The sequence below is a fragment of the Hyperolius riggenbachi genome, chromosome 3 (genome assembly GCF_040937935.1).
Source record: "Hyperolius riggenbachi isolate aHypRig1 chromosome 3, aHypRig1.pri, whole genome shotgun sequence".
NCBI classification, from domain to species: domain Eukaryota; kingdom Metazoa; phylum Chordata; class Amphibia; order Anura; family Hyperoliidae; genus Hyperolius; species Hyperolius riggenbachi.
The window spans coordinates 178012101-178032673 of record NC_090648.1 but is presented as its reverse complement, the minus strand read 5'-3'; the positions used below and the strand labels follow the sequence as shown (position 1 = coordinate 178032673).

Below are 20573 nucleotides of genomic sequence, written 5' to 3'. Positions count from 1 at the left end.
ATTGTCACTTTAAGCATTTTTTATATGCTGTTTGCCGCAAATGCGTCAATGCCGCAAAATTACTAATAAAATATTAGAATGTAAAGAAGAAAAAAGTCGTATTTCTATGTTTTCCCGCAACCACCTGTTTTTTTTTTTCAATGGTTCTCTCTAAAACACTTTAATGTAATCAATCTGCATGTTTAACCAATGTATGGCCAGATGGCTGTAATATTGTGTTTTGCTTTAGCTGGTAGGGTAACAATCAGTAGTTTGGTTAGGCAGTAGTTCGGTTGGGCACCGATACTATGAAAACATACTTTTCTGTACGCCCTTCTGTGTAAATAGATAACTGTTTTCTGGGCAAGTCAGTTGTAATTCACTTGAAATGAAGGTTTTGGAATGAGACACAGTAAAATGCCAGAAACGCTAGGACTGAAATCATTATTACAAATAAAGGTTTACGGAAAGAAACCGGTGGGACATTTTCGATGCATATTATAACTGACTCTGACAAAAATATTTAGAACTGGTTTTGTGTTAAGCATTCCTAGTAAATTTATTGAATCTTACGTTAAAGTGAACCTGAGGTGAGAGGGATATGGAGGCTGACATATTTATTTTCTTTTAAACAATGCAAATTGTTTGACCTCTAATACATTTATCAATAGACCCTGAAAAAACATGCAGATCAGGTGTTTCTGACTGAAGTCTGACTGGATTAGCTGCATGCTTGTGTCAGGTGCGTGACTCAGACACTCAGACACTACTGCAGCCAAAGTGATCAGCAGGACTACAAAGCAACTGGTGTAGTTCCAGAGCCTGGACAAGGTCCTCCAGCACCCAAGGCTGAGACACCAAAGTGCGCCCCTCCGTCCCTCCCACCCCAGCCATCACACACTGATTGCTATTAGACTAAGTGGTGCCCCAGGGCACCTAACCCCCCCCCCCCCAACACCTTAATCTTTAGTTATCCGGCTTGCAGTCACTGCCATGTATCCCCTTTTCTTATTTCTCTCTACTTCAAACACAATAGAAAAATGATAGCTGAGTGAGTTGTGCGCCCCCTCCTACACTGCGCCCAGAGGCTGGAGCCTCTCTTGCCTCGGCCTGGCCCTGTACAGTTCAAAAGGAAATTAATATTGCAACCCCCATATCCCTCTCATTTCTGGTTCACTTTAACCTTTCTAAGCCTGTTGGTACTTGGTTTCAATAACCTAGGTTATTGTGTCACACCCATATGTCCATCCCAGAACCAAGACAAGAACTGTTGCTTGTTGACTACAGACAGCAAGCTGGTGAAATAGGGACTAAACTGGAGAGTGAATATGTGTTGAGCTCAAGGGCATAACTCGACCCTACAGCGCCTTCTGGCAAAAATAGCATAGGCACCCTCCCTAAGACCCAAGCCACATTAAAGAGTTGCGCAGTGCAGTAGTATATTTACCTGTTCCAGTGCTGTGTTGGGCCTTCTTTGTTCTTTCTGGCCGCCATGCGCTCTCTGCTTGTATATCTCAGGGTCCAGATACAGTTTTGGGTACCACACTATGCAAAGGACATTGACGTACTAGAACTGATACAAAGACGAGCAACTAAATTAATCTGCGGTAAGGACATTTTAAAGGGATACTTAACCACTTGAGGACCGTGGGCTTTACCCCCCTTAAGGACCAGGCACTTTTTTTCCATTCAGACCACTGCAGCTTTCACGGTTTATTGCTTGCTCATACAACCTACCACCTAAATGAATTTTGGCTCCTTTTCTTGTCACTAATAAAGCTTTCTTTTGGTGCTATTTGATTGCTGCTGCGATTTTTACTTTTTATTATATTCATCAAAAAAGACATGAATTTTGGCAAAAAAATTTTAACTTTCTGTGCTGACATTTTAAAATTTCTGTATACATGCAGCACGAAAAATGTGGACAAACATGTTTTTGATTAAAAAAAACCCCATTCAGTGTATATTTATTGGTTTGGGTAAAAGTTATAGCGTTTACAAACTATGGTGCAAAAAGTGAATTTTCCCATTTTCAAGCATCTATTACTTTTCTGACCCACTGTCATGTTTCATGAGGGGCTAAAATTCCAGGATATTATAAATACGCCCCAAATGACCCCATTTTGGAAAGAAGACATCCTAAAGTATTCACTGAGAGGCATAGTGAGTTCATAGAAGATATTATTTTTTGTCACAAGTAAGCGGAAAAATTCCATTTCTTCTAACTTGCGACAAAAAAAAAAATGAAATCTGCCACGGACTCACCATGCCCCTCTCTGAATACCTTGAAGTGTCTACTTTCCAAAATGGGGTCATTTGTGGGGTGTGTTTACTGTCCTCGCATTTTGGGGGGTGCTAATTTGTAAGCACCCCTGTAAAGCCTAAAGGTGCTCATTGGCCCCTTAGCGCAGTTAGGCTGCAAAAAAGTGCCACACATGTGGTATTGCCGTACTCAGTAGAAGTAGTATAATGTGTTTTGGGGTGTATTTTTACACATACCGATGCTGGGTGGGAGAAATATCTCTATAAATGACAATTTTTTCATTTTTTTACACACAATTGTCCATTTACAGAGAGATTTCTCCCACTTAGCATGGGTATGTGTAAAAATACACCCCAAAACACATTATACTACTTCTCCTGAGTACGGCGATACCACATGTGTGACACTTTTTTGCACCCTAACTGCGCTAAGGGGCCCAAAGTCCAATGAGTACCTTTAGGATTTCACAGGTCATTTTGAGAAATTTGATTTCAAGACTACTCCTCACGGTTTAGGGCCCCTAAAATACCAGGACAGTATAGGAACCCCACAAGTGACCCGATTTTAGAAAGAAGACACCCCAAGGTATTCCGTTAGTAGTACGGTGAGTTCATAGAAGATTTTATTTTTTGTCACAAGTTAGCGGAAAATGACATTTTGTGAAAAAAACCAATAGAAATCAATTTTGTCTTCTTTCTAAAATGGAGTCATTTGTGGGGTTCCTATACTGCCCTGGCATTTTAGGGCCCTAAACCGTAAGGAGTAGTGTTGAAACAAAATTTCTCAAAATGACCTGTGAAATCCTAAAGGTACTCATTGGACTTTGGGCCCCTTAGCGCAGTTAGGGTGCAAAAAAGTGCCACACATGTGGTATCGCCGTACTCGGGAGAAGTAGTACAATGTGTTTTGGGGTGTATTTTTACACATACCCATGCTGGGTGGGAGAAATAACTCTGTAAATGGACAATTGTGTGTAAAAATATCAAAAGATTGTCATTTACAGAGGTTTTTGTTTCAAGACTACTCCTCACGGTTTAGGGCCCCTAAAATGCCAGGGCAGTATAGGAACCCCACTAATGACCCCATTTTAGAAAGAAGACACCCCAAGGTATTCCATTAGGAGTATGGTGAGTTCATAGAAGTTTTTATTTTTTTGTCACAAGTTAGTGGAAATTGATTTTAATTGTTTTTTTTCACAAAGTGTCATTTTCCGCTAACTTGTGACAAAAAAAAAAATATTCTATGAACTCACCATATTCCTAACGGTACTTAGGGTGTAAAAAAGTGCCAAACATGTGGTTAGCGCAGTTAGGCTGCAAAAAAGTGCCACACATGTGGTATTGCCGTACTCAGTAGAAGTAGTATAATGTGTTTTGGGGTGTATTTTTACACATACCCATGCTGGGTGGGAGAAATATCTCTGTAAATGACAATTGTTTCATTTTTTTTACACACAATTGTCCATTTACAGAGATATTTCTCCCACCCAGCATGGGTATGTGTAAAAATACACCCCAAAAAACATTATACTACTTTCCCTGAGTACAGCGGTACCACATGTGTGACACTTTTTTGCAGCCTAGGTGCGCTAAGGGGCCCAACGTCCTATTCACAGGTCATTTTGAGGCATTTGTTTTCTAGACTACTCCTCACGGTTTAGGGCCCCTAAAATTCCAGGGCAGTATTGGAACCCCACAAATGACCCCATTCTAGAAAGAAGACACCGAAAGGTATTTTGTTAGGAGTATGGTGAGTTCATAGAAGATTTTATTTTTTGTCAAAAGTTAGTGAAAAATGACACTTTGTGAAAAAAAAAAACAATAAAAATCAATTTCCGCTAACTTTTGACAAAAAATAAAATCTTCTATGAACTCGTCATACACCTAAGAGAATACCTTGGGGTGTCTTTTTTTAAATGGGGTCACTTGTGGGGTTCCTATACCGCCCTGGCATTTTACGGGCCCAAAACCGTGAGTAGTCTGGAAACCAAATGTCTCAAAATGGCTGTTCAGGGGTATAAGCATCTGCAAATTTTGATGACAGGTGGTCTATGAGGGGGCGAATTTTGTGGAACCGGTTATAAGCAGGGTGGCCTTTTAGATGACAGGTTGTATTGGGCCTGATCTGATGGATAGGAGTGCTAGGGGGGTGACAGGAGGTGATTGATGGGTGTCTCAGGGGGTGGTTAGAGGGGAAAATAGATGCAATCAATGCACTGGGGAGGTGATCGGAAGGGGGTCTGAGGGGGACCTGAGGGTTTGGCCGAGTGATCAGGAGCCCACACGGGGCAAATTAGGGCCTGATCTGATGGGTAGGTGTGCTAGGGGGTGACAGGAGGTGATTGATGGGTGTCTCAAGGTGTGATTAGAGGGGGGAATAGATGCAAGCAATGCACTGGCAAGGTGATCAGGGCTGGGGTCTGAGGGTGTGGGCGGGTGATTGAGTGCCCTAGGGGCAGATAGGGGTCTAATCTGATAGGTAGCAGTGACAGGGGGTGATTGATGGGTAATTCGTGGGTGTTTAGGGTAGAGAACAGATGTAAACACTGCACTTGGGAGGTGATCTGACGTCGGATCTGCGGGCGATCTATTGGTGTGGGTGGGTGATCAGATTGCCCGCAAGGGGCAGGTTAGGGGCTGATTGATGGGTGGCAGTGACAGGGGGTGATTGATGGGTGGCAGTGACAGGGGGTGATTGATGGGTGATTGATAGGTGATTGACAGGTGATCAGTGGGTTATTACAGGGAACAGAAGTAAATATTGCACTGGCGAATTGATAAGGGGGGGTCTGAGGGCAATCTGAGCGTGTAGGCGGGCGATTGGGTGCCTGCAAGGGGCAGATTAGGGTCTGATCTGATGGGTAACAGTGACAGGTGGTGATAGGGGGTGATTGATGGGTGATTGATGGGTAATTAGTGGGTGTTTAGGGTAGAGAACAGATGTAAACACTGCACTTGGGAGGTGATCGGATGTCGGATCTGCGGGCGATCTATTGGTGTGGGTGGGTGATCATATTGCCCGCAAGGGGCAGGTTAGGGGCTGATTGATGGGTGGCAGTGACAGGGGGTGATTGATGGGTGATTGATGGGTGATTGACAGGTAATCAGGGGGATAGATGCATACAGTACACAGGGGGGGGGGGGGGGTCTGGGGAGAATCTGAGGGGTGGGGGGGTGATCAGGAGGGGGCAGGGGGAGGGGGTAAAAAAATAGCGTTGACAGATAGTGACAGGGAGTGATTGATGGGTGATTAGGGGGGTGATTGGGTGCAAACAGGGGTCTGGGGGGTGGGCAGGGGGGGTCTGAGGGGTGCTGTGGGCGATCTGGGGCAGGGGGGGGGAAATCAGTGTGCTTGAGTGCGACATAGGGTGGCTGCAGCCTGCCCTGGTGGTCCCTCGGACATTGGGACCACCAGGGCAGGAGGCAACCTGTATAATACACTTTGTAAACATTACAAAGTGTATTATACACTTTGTATGCGGCGATCCGGGTGCTAGCAACCCGCCGGCGCTTCCGAACGGCCGGCGGGTTACAGCGCAAGGGGGGCGGAGTCAGGTGCCGGCGGCCGATCGTGTCACGAATGACGCGATCGCGCCGCCCATGCCCTTACAAGGACCGCCGCCATTTGTCAATACGGCGGTCCTTGCGGGGTCCACTTCCCGGCCGCCAATTGTCTATACGGCGGTCAGGAAGTGGTTAAGTAAAGGGGGAAAATTCGTTTAACTCACCTGGGGCTTTCCCCTTCACTTAAGTATCCCTTTAACTTACAAAGAAAGGTTGGACAAGGGGACATGATCTGCATTTTTGCCATCTCTTTAAAAGGAATCTGAGGTGAGAGACATATGGAGGCTGCTATATTTATTCCCTCTTAATCAATACCGATTGCCTGGCAGCCATTCTAGCCATTCAGAAATTGCAAATCAGTCACCTGACCTAAGGCATCACATACTCCTCCATGAATTCTCTTCAAGGATAATTCATATGGAGTAAATGGTTTTATAATTTCTCATCTTTTCCAAAATTTATACTTTTTTTCTTTTAACCAAGGTTTCCATTTTACATATACATAATACAGTATGCTTTTATGTTTTCCGAGTCATGTGTCCCTTGTGTTTCATTTTAGGAGCTGTGAAGGCCGAAATATTCGTTACAGAACATGCAGCAATAATGTAAGTTGGAAAGCCACTATTAATTTCCTTTCCTCCATTGTCTCCAAGTTCCAGAGTGTAAAGCCCATGCAAGTCCTTGTCTGTTTTCCTGTCCTGCTCCTTCCTCTGCTTCATTAGAAGTAATAATTGACATCTCAGGGCTTTGAACTCCCGCTTCCAGTGCTGTCTTTCCTCATCGGAGTCTTCCTGCCAAACCGCAATTCACAATGTTTTATGTGTGTAACATCTCGCAAGGAAGTTGCACTTTGCAGAGGATTTACAAAACACTATTCGTATCTGGAAGCAGCCAATGTTTATACTTGCATTGCTCACAAAAAGTGGGGCATTTTTTGTCCATTAAACGTGAAGGAATATCTTTGCGAGAATTTTAGAAAGCTCTGTGTTAGTAATTTATTACACTCACATTAAAAACGTCCTTCTGTTTTTGCAATGAGAAAGAAATAAATGCCTTTTCCATTTATTATAACACAACACTGGCCTCCTGTGGACGAAATCTGCATCAAACAGGAAGCATCTGGTTTAACACAGGTGCAGTATTAAAGCCATATGTTAGAACAGCATTAAAGAAGCAGACATAAATACTAGCGTCATGCTTACCCCAGACTATGATGAGCCAACGCCTAGGGCATCAGGTTAGGAGAACTATCAGAGTAATTCTTTTGTGTCTTTTTGTGTCTGTGAAACTTGGTTGGTGCTTTCAGAAGCAGAACTGAGTGCTGAAGGCATGAAACAACTATTGATAAACATCACAAGATTTTCTGGTCAGCAGTCAACTGATGTTTATCTGTAGTTTCTCCTTGTTAAGGTGGCCATACACTGGGCAATTTGCCATCAGATCGACCAACAGATAGATCCCTCTCTGATCAAATCTGATCAGAGATGGATCGTATGGTTGCCTTCACTGCAAACAGATTGTGAATCGATTTCAGCATTAAATCAATTCACCATCTGTGGAGCTGCCGCCCCCCCCCCCCCCCCCCCCCCCCTGCATACATTACCTGATCCGGCCGGCGCGAGTCCCCCTGTCTCCACTGTCTTCTTCTCCACTCTGGGCTCCAGGGCTGCAGCTTCACTGTATTTCCTGTCTGGGGAAGTTTAAATAGTAGAGGGTGCTCTACTGTTTAAACTTCCTGTCTGGACAGGAAGAAGTGAAGCCTGTCTGAGCCCAGCGGAGAAGGAGCAGCGGTGACAGCGGGGATACGCGCCGGCTGGATCAGGTAATGTATTGGCGCTGGTGTTGGTCGTCGGACATTTGAACGCCGCTATCGACGCACTCCCGACCCACACTCCCGATGGAGCGAAATTTTCCGCATGGACGGTTCACTGGGAACGGCCGATTACGGACTGAAATCGATCGTTCGGTCAGCAGTTGCGCAACGATTTCACAGCAGATTCGATCACAGTGATTGAATCTGCTGTATATCAGTGGGAAAATCGTTAGGTGTATGGGCCCCTTTAGATTGCATGGTCCAGTTTGAAGTAAACCTGCAGTGAGAGAAATATAGATATATGCTATCTTTATTCCCTTGCTATAGTACTTTTCTGACTATCACAAAGATCTTGGGTGCAGTAAATTCTGTGTCACACACTTTACATGCAAAAAGAGCACCTGGAAAAACACACACATAACTAGGCTGTGTTCCTTTTTTTCTTTCCCTGTCTGAAAGAGTTGAAAATCAGGTATGCAAGTGACAGTTTCTGCCCGGGTCTGGATCGGGTCGGCTTGGGTCAGACTATAGCATAGCCCTCACTGTTAAGTAATTACAGGCATAAAAAACTTTCCTGTCAGTAAATGGCTTCTGAGAGCAGAAAAGAGATACAAAGGGTCAGTAATTCATAAATTTGATCTCTTGCATACTTGATACTGATACTCAATGAACAAGATTTAAATATAAATTTGTGGGATATCTAAAAAAGTATTTTTTTAGGAGATACAATTGCTACCTAACCACCCGCACCCTGCGATGCCTAGCTCGAACCGACCGCTCCCACCCACAAATGCCTAAACTTAAAAAATCCACCAGTGGTGCCTAGCCTTAAAAGACAACCCCTGCCACCACCGATGCCTAACCTTAAAAGACCACCCACCGACTCCTAACTTTAAAGGTGCGTACACACATTGGACTAACACATGCTACCAGTCATCAGACCCGCCGGCGGGGCGGACGTTCTGACGACAGTTTCCTTGTGTGTACAGTCTGTTGGCCGGCTGATAAGGCTGGTTTTGACTGATCTAAGCAGTGCAGCTGGCTGAGCAGTGCGGGGGCCACAGGGGGGCGCTGGAAGGTGCAGATGGTGCTGGGACATACCACCCTCCACCTAGCCTGACATGTTTCACTCCCATAACTACTGGAAGCTTCATTAGAGGACAATTACAGTGCAGTAGTGCAAAGCGTGCAAAACATACAGTTAACATACATTCATATTGTCATTATTCTTCAATATAGCATGACCTCACAGCCATATGTACAAGCCAAATGACTCACCTGTCCTGATTGCTCTTATATAGTGAGCAGGTTGTCCATGGCAGTGTCAGCAACGCGGGCGGACGTTCTGACAACAGTTTCCTCATGTGTACAGTCTGTTGGCCGGCTGATAAGGCTGGTTTTGACCGATCTGAGCAGTGCGGCTGGCTGAGCAGTGCGGGGGCCACAGGGGGGGCACTGGAAGGGGAAGATGGTGCTGAGACATATGTCACACACCCAGGCCCAGATTTACGTCGCAGGAGCCTATAGGCACAGATGTCTTGGCACCCACCCAATACTTCGTCCTCCATGAGCCTACAAACCCCCACTGTAAGTGTGCTGACTGGCCCAGCTGTCACTTCTCCTTTACTTCCCTTGCCCGTCATAGGCAGCTTCAGGTGCCCCTTAGTATTAGGCAGCCAGAGGTACCCTCAGTATTAAGTTGCATAGATAAGGAAGAAGGAATGCACTCAAAGAGCAGAATGAGCTGCCTTTCTATCATCAGGCACCTGTAAGCACGTGCCTATAGTGCCTTATGGTAAATGCACACACCGCACATAAATAAGAATTAAAATTAAGTTTAAAATGTTCTGGTTCATGGGTACTTTAACACCTCAGCTCTACCTTTAAAGCATGTGTTGGTAAAACTACTCTAGCTTTACCGACATGTCATAATACTGTCAGGTCGCTTTGTGAATAAACAAGATTTAATGATGAAGTACACATCGTTAAATTGCAGAACATACTAAATGGAAAAGATGCTATTCACATGTCTTTAGTGAATAGAGCCCAAACTCTCCAGTTCAGTTAAATGTGATGGCTGACAAGTATGGACAGTCTGCTTCAAATCATCCCAAAGATTTTCAATTATATCCATGTCAGGGGACTGTGATTACCAGTCCAGAACTTTTGTACTTCCCTCTGCATGAATGCCTGTGTAGAGTTTGACCTGTGTTTTGGATAATCGTCTTGTTGGAATATCCAGCCCCTGCCTAACTTCAGCTTTGTGACATATACATTATCCTGCAGAATGTGTTGATACTGGGTTGAATTTATCAGACTCTCAAATTTGGCAAAAGTAAATATATAGGAAAATAAAATTCCTAAAATAGGGATTAAAGAAGAGGTTACAATAGAGAACAATGGTAATTAATTCAGATGTCCCCGTATACTAGTTTGCAATTTAAAAAATAGAGTACATGGGTCTTATACTGCTACCTTTCTGATTAAAATTGATTGTTGCAATAGGCGATCTACCAAAGGGAGCTGCGGATCGCAAGTTTAGATTAATTATTGAATTATTGATTATCATACTGTAAATCTGATCACCCTTTCTGAAAACTGAAAAATAGAAATGGGCAATTCTCTTGGATAAGTTAGTTGTGGTGACATAGAAAAAAATATTATAATGCACTTCTAATGCCTTTGCTAATGTCATCTTGGTATTATTATTTATTGTATTTATAATGTGCCAACATATAATGCAATGTTGGACAATAAATCGGGATGCAATGTTAACAAGGGGTGTCAAACAGAGAGGTAGCACATGGTTCTACAAAGAAGCACAAAGCTACACACGCAACCAGGGTATAAGGTATGGAGTACTGGGGAAAAAACACAAAGACAACGGGAGCCCAAATGGTGCAGTATGTCACAAAAAGATGAAAATTCGAAAAGGGGGGGTTGACAAAGGAATACTCACAAAGGTGGGTTGCACGAGGGGCAACCGACCACTTTAGGCAGGTGGAGTAGCTTTCCTGACTCCACTCAGGTATACCAGCAGTCCTGGAGGCGGTCGCTCTCTTGGAATAATCCCATACACTGTAGACCTATGAGGTGGTGGAATTCCACCTTAGGTTAGATGTGTGGGACTCCCCTCACTTTGGAGCGGGGGTAGTACGGTACAACAGAAGGTGAAGAGGCGCCCCAAACGCGGCTTGATAGACAGAGTGGCACTTTACTTGGCCTGAGGAAGTGGGCTGGGTCCCACAAAACGCGTTGCCAGTGCGTAATTACTATTAAAATTATTTTTCTAAAGTGATTTGTCGTCTATGAGGTAAGCCACCTCTTATTTTTGAATGTTATTGTTTTTATATACCTATTGGTCGCCTCTTCACCTCCAGGGTATAAGGTGCATGACTATGCGATTTTGCAGAGATCCAGCAGTTAAAGTCTGAGTTAGTCCCCGGGGAATCTTTATTACAATACATATCTAAACTTTGAAGAACACCAGTCAAATCCCTGAACAAAAATCAAGAGAAAACTGTTAAGGTGGCCATACATCAGGCGACTTGGGGGCCGATCAACCATCTGATTAGATTATTATAATCAGAATCAGATGAAAATCAGTACTGCTAAGTGCATGCTCAATTGACCATGCAACAAATTTTGGGAAATTGGTTGCATTAATTGGTCAGACATGCTGCAAGATGTTGGGCTGTCGTGTTCGGTCAAGTGCACGGCGGTAACAGAAAACTATATCAGGACGAGCAATGAACGCAACAAAACCCCCAACGCTGCCCCCATAATGTTCCATACTTCCGCCCCCCGCCCCGGTGCCCAGTGAGCTGTGCATTACCTCTCTGCTTCCTCCGCTCCCTCCTGGCGCTGTCCTCCGTCCATACACATGCCACACTGGTTGCCAGCATACACCAGGGTGCATGTGAACACAAACACATACGTTACTCCGGCAGCCATGTGGGCGTGTATGGATGGATTTCAGCGTGGAATTGATCAGGAATCGGCCTGTAGTGTATGGGCAGGCAACAGATCTCTGTCAGATCAGATTTGATGAGAGAGATCTGTCTCTTGGTCGATCCGCCCATATATCGTCCGATGTATGGGCACCTTTAGTCACCTACACATGCACTGCTGATTAGCATAACAAAGAAGGCTTGAATAGCATAACAATAACATGACAGATGCTATTAATGTGCTACTTAAAAGGAAATAGTTTTAGATTCCCAGAAATGGCCCTGACTGAATCATTCCCACAGAGATTATGTAGGGGGTGAGATCAATATAGGGTATACGATTCATATAGGGAAGATAGCCAGGGCCATAAGTAAGGACTAATATTTGTCATTTAAAGCATTTAACTCTTTCATTTATGCATAAAGTAATTATCTTTTCTAGATTTTTGGCAAAACAAATTAGGGGTTTTCCAAATGTGAGACTATATATATCCTGACTGCAGCAGCTAGCCTAAAAATAACTTGTCCTTGTGTGTGTTAAGCTGATGATTGTTTTAAACTAATGGATCATTCAGTAGAAAAGGAATTATCACTCTATGGGCTCGATTCACAAAAGCATGATAACTGCTATCACAGCAGTCATCACGCGATCTCGCGCGCGCAGCGCTTTGTGTGTGTAAAGCATTACTCCGCATGATGAACAACCATTTGTGCGCGATCACGCACGTGAAACACACGTGATCGCATGCAAACATTCGTTTACCATGCAGAGTAATGCTTTGCGCGCACAAAGTGCTGCGCGCAGCAGAACGTGTGATAACTGCTGTGATAGCAGTTATCACGCTTTATGAATCAACCCCTATAAGTTCAAAAAATACTTTCAAAATGATCTTCTTTACCTAGTTTACATTTCTACATGTTCATATGTAAAACATCACTGTTGTCACCAGTTTCATAACTAGAATGTACAGGTCCCCCAACAAACCTTTGGATGGGCCCCTCTCTCTGAAGCTGTTATTTCGGCACACCTTCTTCCTTGCGCTGCACCTGACCTGGATGCCGCCATAGACATTTGGGTGCCAACGATCACCGGACCTCAAATGACTTATTCCTCCGAGTTGCTACAACTCTAGGCTGGTGCACACCGAGCAGCTTTTTCAGCGCAAGCGGCTGCAGATACGCTTGGTCAATGTATCTCAATGGGATGGTTCACACCAGAGCGGGAGGCGTTTTGCTGAAACGCATACTCCCGGGGTGAGGCATTTTTTGGATTGCGGAGGCGTTTCTGCCTCAATGTTAAGTATAGGAAAAACGCAAACTGCTCTGAAAAACGCCTGTTCAGAGCGGTTTTGCCGGCGTTTTTGTTACAGAAGCTGTTCAGTAACAGCTTTACTGTAACAATATCTGAAATCTACTACACCAAAACCGCTCCACAAAACCGCAAAACGCTAGCTGAAACGCTACAGAAAAATAAGAAAAAGCGTTTCAAAATCTGCTAGCATTTTGCGGATCTGCTAGCGGGTTTTGGTGTGCACCAGGCCTCAGAGGGGGAATAGTAATTAATGCCACCTGACATTTGAGGGGCAGCAGGGTGATTTGGGCAGCAAAAATCTATGCACACCAACTCTCTGCCCCAGACCAAGTTACCTGCGTTGTGTACCCCCTCCCCCTGCAGAAAACGGTATTAGGTAGGTTTTGTGCACTCCAGAAATCAATATTAAATAGTCTTTGTAAATCCCCTATTATCAGTATTAGGTAATCATTGTGTTTCCCCCTTCCGGATAGATTGCATTAGTTAACCTTTGTTTGTCCCCACAGACAGAAGTATTAGGTAGCCTTGGGACCCCCAGATATATAGCACAGTGGAGCATGGTATGTCACCTGCTTCTAGCGACAGGTCAAGTTCACACTGCTCTCTTCAGTGCAGCCGTGTGCTGTAAAGTTTCATACTTTCCCTCAGCTCCAGTTACTTCATTTTATGTGACATACACCAGGATCCACCAGGAGATAGGAGGCTGCCCAGTGCCCAGCTGCCATGAGAAGCATGAACATGGATGAAGGTTCTGCATATGCACACCTGAATTAATTATAGCTCAATCAGCAAATCAGCTTCATTGACAGGGTGCTGTGTAACAACCTATACAAAAGAAATCTTAGAGTAAATACCTGCACACCAACATATTCAATTGCATAAAGTGAATTGTATTAATATTGGAAAAAGAAACAGCACTTAGCAGTTTATATCTGCAGAGCACATTGCAAGATATTATATATGCTCACAAAAAGATTGACAGTATCAATGAACACGATTACTGATTTACAGCAACTTTTGCATGCAACAGCACAATAGTAATGACAGCAACAAGTAGGCTGTGAGGCCTAGTACAGCAATGCTAGATCAAACAATGGAATAGTCCCATTTAAACATTGGCATAAGAACAGTACGCAACTTATTACCCAAACAATATTTTTTGGGGGCTTAACATCCTTGGCTGTAAAGCCGAGTCATGCTCGGAGTAAAAGAAAAAGGTAGCTGGGAGCGGTAATCCCGAGAAGGTGAGTCTCTGCAGGGGCTCTTGCAGATATCTCTGCGGTATGTCTTTTTCCTGCTTTTAGGGTCTAAAAGCACATTTAAAAAATTGTACCGTTTTTAGACCATTAAAGCAGGAAATAATCATACCGCTAGGAAGGTTAAGAGCCCCTTGATCACAGGCACTGAGTTTGGTTTGCAAAAGAACTGGAGCAGCTACCAACAAGGGGTGAGAATGCAGTGTTCCTCACTAAAGTCCATCACGGTCACAGTTTAAATACAGCAGCCGGCATAACCTAACCTGATTGGCCTGATTGCACTGAGGCCGGCCCTGTAACGTCATGACGTCATGCGGCGTGTATCACTGCTTCATATGTGTTACTTCCGCATCTGCCTGCCGCAGTATTGCTGCCAATAGAGTGGATGGCAAGCTTGCTCTTGATTCAAAGTACTGTAATTATGTATTAATATATGTAAAGGAACAATGAAGGAATAAATCTACCAATATATGTGTCACACATATAGGGAAGGGAGGAGACAATAGCGCGGTGCAGGAGGAGGCAGCTTCCAATAGTCAGGTGAGTATGAGCCCAATGGGCTCTTTCATCAGTTAAATTTCAGCTAATAACTACCAAGTAAATTCTTTCTGAGTCATTCCCGGTGTAAATCTGGTGTTAAGGGTGATAGAGAGAGACTAATGCTGAATTATTGTTAGAAAAATCATATTTATATGCAATTTTCAACCATAAGCGTAAAGCATTAATATTAAAGCTATAGGACTAAATGGATAGTTCAGTGAGTTTTCAATCATGACCCATATAAGTGTTTCCTGGAAGAAATGACTTTGAAATATACATTTCCTCCGTTTTCCACTGATTACTGTGCCAATTGCAGCTCATTATAGGCAATAAAATTGTGTCATATGTGAATTTGTTTTACACACCAATCCACAGGGTTAGAGCCATAACCATACCTAAACCCAGGTTTTCTGCTCCAGGCTTAGCAGCAGTACAACCCTAGTTACATACACATGGACCAGTAACCCCCAAATACACAGTGGTAGAGCCCCGTATCGGGCAACTGAGCAGCCTAATATACAGTTGCTGCTTGCCCATTACACAGTGAGACCAGCACAATCAGATCTGGAGCTAAACAGCTTTACAATTACAGTTTACAAATCAAGGTTTCTCATTGGTTGCACTCAGCAGTTGCTCCATTTCAGCACCAGTTTTGCTCCAATTTCCTTTGCACCATACATGATACATACATCTGCTCTGCCCAAGTATGCAGTGATTTTCCTGTACCTATCTCCATTCACTGCAGCGTGCCAAGAGAATGTCTGGAAGACCTTATGAACATTTTACAAGCGTCCATATACAGGCCCCTACTATGGCAGGGATTTCATAGAAAAAAATCACTTTTCTTTCCATTTGATACAAGCTTATTCCTATTTGTTATATACCGTCTACTGAAATGTTGGACGCCTGTTGATTGAAAGTCGTTCTACCCCTTGAAAGTCCTATCTTTAGGTTTCCACTAGACCATTATTTAATTGTTTATTATTATTAGAAATGCAGGAATGATACATTCCATGCAAATACATTAAGCATGACTCATTCCTATACAGACTGTGAAAGACATTTTTGTAAGCTTGCTCAGAAAACTTGGAACTCTCCAGCTGCTGTGAACTTGCAATATTCAATATCCCTTTTTGAAAATCAAATACTAATGCTACATGATAGTAGAGGTTGCAGATCACTGTCTCATTCAATGATCTGATCACATTTGCAACTATATAGGAAACATTTCTGATGCTGAAACCGGATAATTCATGTAAAAATGGCTATTTATTTATTTATTTATTGTACTTATAAAGCGCCAACAAATTACGCAGCGCTGGCTATCCTGGATAATACATTTGTATGGTCTGCTATAAGTTGTTACAGGTCCTCTTTAGCTGACTTGGGTAAGTAAATCTTCCCTTTTTCTTCTGTACCCGACTTTTAAAATCAGGAAGCGACAGATTCTCTTTAAAGTGGACCTGACCTTTCGCACAGGGCAGAAGGAAAACATAGAGAAATGCACTCTGTATTTATTTAGAGAGTTTAGCCTGTCTAATCCCCCCTTATCTGCGAATAGTGTAATTTGATCTCTCAGCTGTGTCAGCTGGCTGCCCCCGCAGAACAGCTAATTTGTACACAGGATGTTAACGCTATGTCTGTTTCCATGAAAGCAGGAGGTAGACACACTTCAGATTTATTGTAGAGTTTGTATAAGCTGTAACAGAGAAATGTTTTTCTTTAAAGGTTATTATGCTATTGCTTATCTTTTAGAGCAGAGAGGAAGTTCTGAGTTCAAGTCCGCTTTAATGAGTCCTTGCTCATTTGACAATCCATCATCAGCATAACTTAAAGTGGACTTAAATTAAAAATACAAGATTTCAGAAATAAAATCGATTTTCTAAATAATAATAATAAATAGCAGCCTTTTTTCAGCTGCATGATGACAAATATAAAATATTTTACATTAATTGCAGGAACCCCTCCCTTCCTTTCATATTGCTGGGACAGAATCCAGCAGACTGGTGGAGGAGATAAAAAACAAAAACAAAACACAGGCTGCTACTGATGATGTCACAGGGGAGGTGATCTCAGCTTGTGTGAGATTTCACATAGACGACACCCCTGTGAGGGAGGGTAGCTGATGACAAACACACCCATGATCTAATTCCTCCTACTACACTCAGAAGTATTAGCTTCCACCTGTATAACCCTAGTTATGAAAAGAGAAGGGTGAAATGCATGCACTGAAATGCTCATGGGCTTGAAGGAGTGTTTATTTATCTTTTTATGTGTCAGAGTGGTGCAACTAAATATTTTGCATTAAAAAAATGTTTGGTTTGGGTGCGCTTTAACTACTTTAGCCTTTTGGAGGAATCTGATACGTCCAAAAGGCTGCAGCCGTGCTGCCGTGCTCCCACGTCCAATCGTGTGCATGCTCACGTGCTCCCGTGCTGCCGTCCGTTGGTTTCGGAGATCAATGAATGGGAATGCAGTTCCCATTCATTGATCTAAGTCCCCATTACAAAGACCGACGTCTTCTATTAGAAGCCGCAATCTTTCTAAAGAAAAAAAAAAGTTTCACGTCCTCCTTATACTTTTTGGGAGAGAGAGCGCTCACTTACAGGAAGAAAAAAAATTGACTGAGGCCATTTTGTGACCAAATAGTAAAACTACATCTACATACATTTTTTAATAAAATCACAAACAATTACATTTAAAATTAACTGTTTACCTCCCACACTACAAAAAATACCCAAATCTAATTTTAAATAAAAAAGAAAATTAAAAAAAAAAATACAATTAAAAAATAAATAAAAAAATAGTTACCTAAGGGTCTGAACATTTTTAATATGCATGTCAAGAGGGTATATCACTAATATTTTTTTTTAATTATAAGCTTGAAAATAGTGATGGACGCAAAACTGAAAAAATTCACCTTTATTTCCAAATAAAATATTGGCACCATACATTGTGACAGGGTCATAATGTAAATGGTGTAATAACTGGGACAAATGGGCAAATAAAATATGTCAGTTTAATTATGGTAGCATGTATTATTTTAAAGCTATACTGGCCAAAAACTTAGAAATAATGATTTTTTTCCATCTTTTTCTTAATATTCCCGTTAAAATGCATTTATAAAAAAAAAAATTCTTAGCAAAATGTACCACCCAAAGAAAGCCTAATTGGTGGCAGAAAAAACAAGGTATAGGTCAATCCATGTGATAAGTAGTAATAAAGTTATCAGCAAATGAATGGGAGGTGAAAATTGCTCGAATGCATAAGGTGAAAAATGACTGAAGGCTTAACTGGTTAAATTTTTAACTTGTCCCGCAGGCATGGGGAAGTATAAACTGCTACAGCTACCATAGCTAATATACTAAGTATGATAACTTAAGAAAAATGTAGCATGATAAGTCCTTTGTGTCACTTTTAATCTAGATTATTTCCCTTTGAAAACAAGTTTTATTTCTTTTGATTATCATATTCCTTTATTTGCTAGTGAAGAGAATGCCGTGAGTACCTTGCCAAGAAAATATGTCCTTCACCATAACATTTGGCACGATCGCAGGAATAATTCTGCAGTACATGTACTGAAGCACACTTGCCAAGCAGACTTTGATAAAATACTTTTCAATGACCCTTAAAGTCCTTTAATGACTTTATTTTTCAATTAGTTGTCACAGGTGTCATTTTCTTGAGGATGCCTTGACAGGGTTAAGAGCAGTGAAATATTGCACTGATCAAAACGGTAATGTTATTTAATGACGGGAGGCAGCTTAAGTTACCGGCCACAGGTTAAGTAATATCTGCCCGATTGTGATTCTCAGTTACAGTAATAATAAAGTCTATTTATTCCAGATGTTAGCACATTTATTGAAGAGTCAAGCAGCTCAGTGGCAGCACACAACATCTCTCACTCTCGGCCTGTTCGGAGATGTTAACCTTACTGAAAGGCCAATGTCATATAGATCTACCCATCAGTAAGGCTCTGCCTATATGCATTAAGTTCATATTTTCACTAGACATTTTTTTCTTCATTTACTTAAAGGTTAGTTCATGTTTTTTCAGCTACTTTCAACAGAATCCATAATGGAACGTGAAATAAAATCTGACCAAAGTAATGTGCCTTTTTCTGAACACGATTAATATGTGCTTAGAAGCTGACAACAGCAACAGTGAGTTCTTTGCACGACCTCTAAATGTTTTGGCTGCCATTTATCAAGCTGTGATTCTTTCAAATTTAGCTGATTGCTAACTTAAAAAATACCTATGAAATATGGATTCCTTTCTTTGCATGGATGCTAAGTAGTGGAAGATTGATAGATCTTAGTTAGCCAGACAGACAGTTAAGAATGTTTCAGCCTTTACCTTTCTATAACATGTTAATGGATTATAGAGTTGTTCTTTTACTATACATGACTATACATTTCATGTGACATAGGTCATTATATCAACACAGAAGTTCTTTCATCCATAATTAGAACATCTTGTGATGTAAAGGACCACTAGTGATGCTCATCCGGAATCCGGATATCCGGGTTAACCCGGATATCCGACCATTTTTACACTATCCGGACCAGATTCCGGATCCCGGATAGCTATAGAAATCCGCATAGCTATCTGCAGATAGTTTGATGCATGACCCGGATATCCGCGGATATCCGCGGATATCCGAATCCGAAATACTGTAACTAAGGTGATGACGTCCTGGAGCCAATCAGAGGGCTCGCAGCAGAAGCCCTAGCAACCAATCACAGAAAGGAACACTGGCCAGCCCCACTGTATAATAAGGAGGGCTGCCATGATGAGACAGATCGTTCTGGCTTGCTGAATGCTTCCTGAGAGACATGCTGCAGTGCTGGTGGCCTAGCGAGGGCTGCCGGTATACAGTTATAAACCTAAAGGTGGCCACTAACTGTCCAATTTCTAGCGAAAAATCGTTTGAGCGATCAGAAATTCTGATCGGACGAAAAATCGTTCACTACACCATCAACTAACCAATCTTTGCTTCCTATCTATCACGACCACCAAGAAAATCCAAATTTTCGTTCGACAAAAATTCATTCGGGCAACATTTCTTTCACTCGTTCATAATCGATTGTGTCCACCAATGGAGATTATTTACAACCAATCCGATCAGAATTTCTGATCGCTCGAACGATTTTTCGCTAGAAATTGGACCGTTAGTGGCCAGCTTAAATCTGTTCATTGATTAACCCCCTCACTACTCTATAGTAATCGTTATTTAGCTTGATTGATTATCTCATAGTGTGACAGAGTGTGTGCTGCACAGCTGCAGTACTGTTGCTGGGGCAAGGGCTTTACACAGTGATAAGCTCAGTGATTAACCCCTTCACTATCACCACACTATAGTTAAATCGTTCGTTAGCTTGATTGATGTCTCATAGTGTGACAGTTAGTGTGTGCTGCACAGCTGCAGTGCTGTTGCTGGGCCAAGGGCTTTACACAGTGATAAGCTCAGTGATTAACCCCTTCACTATCGCTACACTATTGTTAATTCATTAATGTGTTAGTGTGCACTAGTGTCTTCTCCTCTGCTGTCTGACTGTCACTTGGCACGTGTCTCTTCACACGTGGCACGTGGCACTTGGCACGTGGCATGTGTCACTTGGCACATGTCACTTGGCACGTGGCCCTTGGCACGTGTCACATGGCACGTGGCACGTAACACGTGCCACTTGGAAAGTGCCACATGACACGTGCCAAGTGACAAGTGCCAAGTTCCACGTGACACTTGGCAAGTGACACGTGTCACGTGCCACATCCGGCAGGCTCCTGGCATACGTTACACCTGCTGCTGCTGCATTGCCCTGCTCCTGCTGCCTGTGCAGCTCCCACCGCCAGGCCAGGGTGCCACAGGCCACTGATACCACCTATATTTAATCCAA

At 42.7% G+C, this 20573-nt stretch overlaps 1 protein-coding gene across 4 annotated transcripts in view; it reads left to right on the top strand.

The window, feature by feature from the left end:
• The window catches only part of ADAMTSL3 (ADAMTS like 3), a 697881-nt gene that overhangs the window by 359259 nt on the left and 318049 nt on the right, over nt 1-20573 (top strand). For all 4 annotated transcript variants that reach the window (XR_011030288.1, XM_068275326.1, XM_068275327.1 and 1 more), the window contains exon 5: nt 6365-6410. Coding sequence is in view for 3 of the 4 variants with exons in the window: in XM_068275326.1 (XP_068131427.1) it covers nt 6365-6410 (46 nt within the window). In the remaining variant the exon portion in view is untranslated. The remainder of the gene's footprint in view (nt 1-6364; nt 6411-20573) is intronic.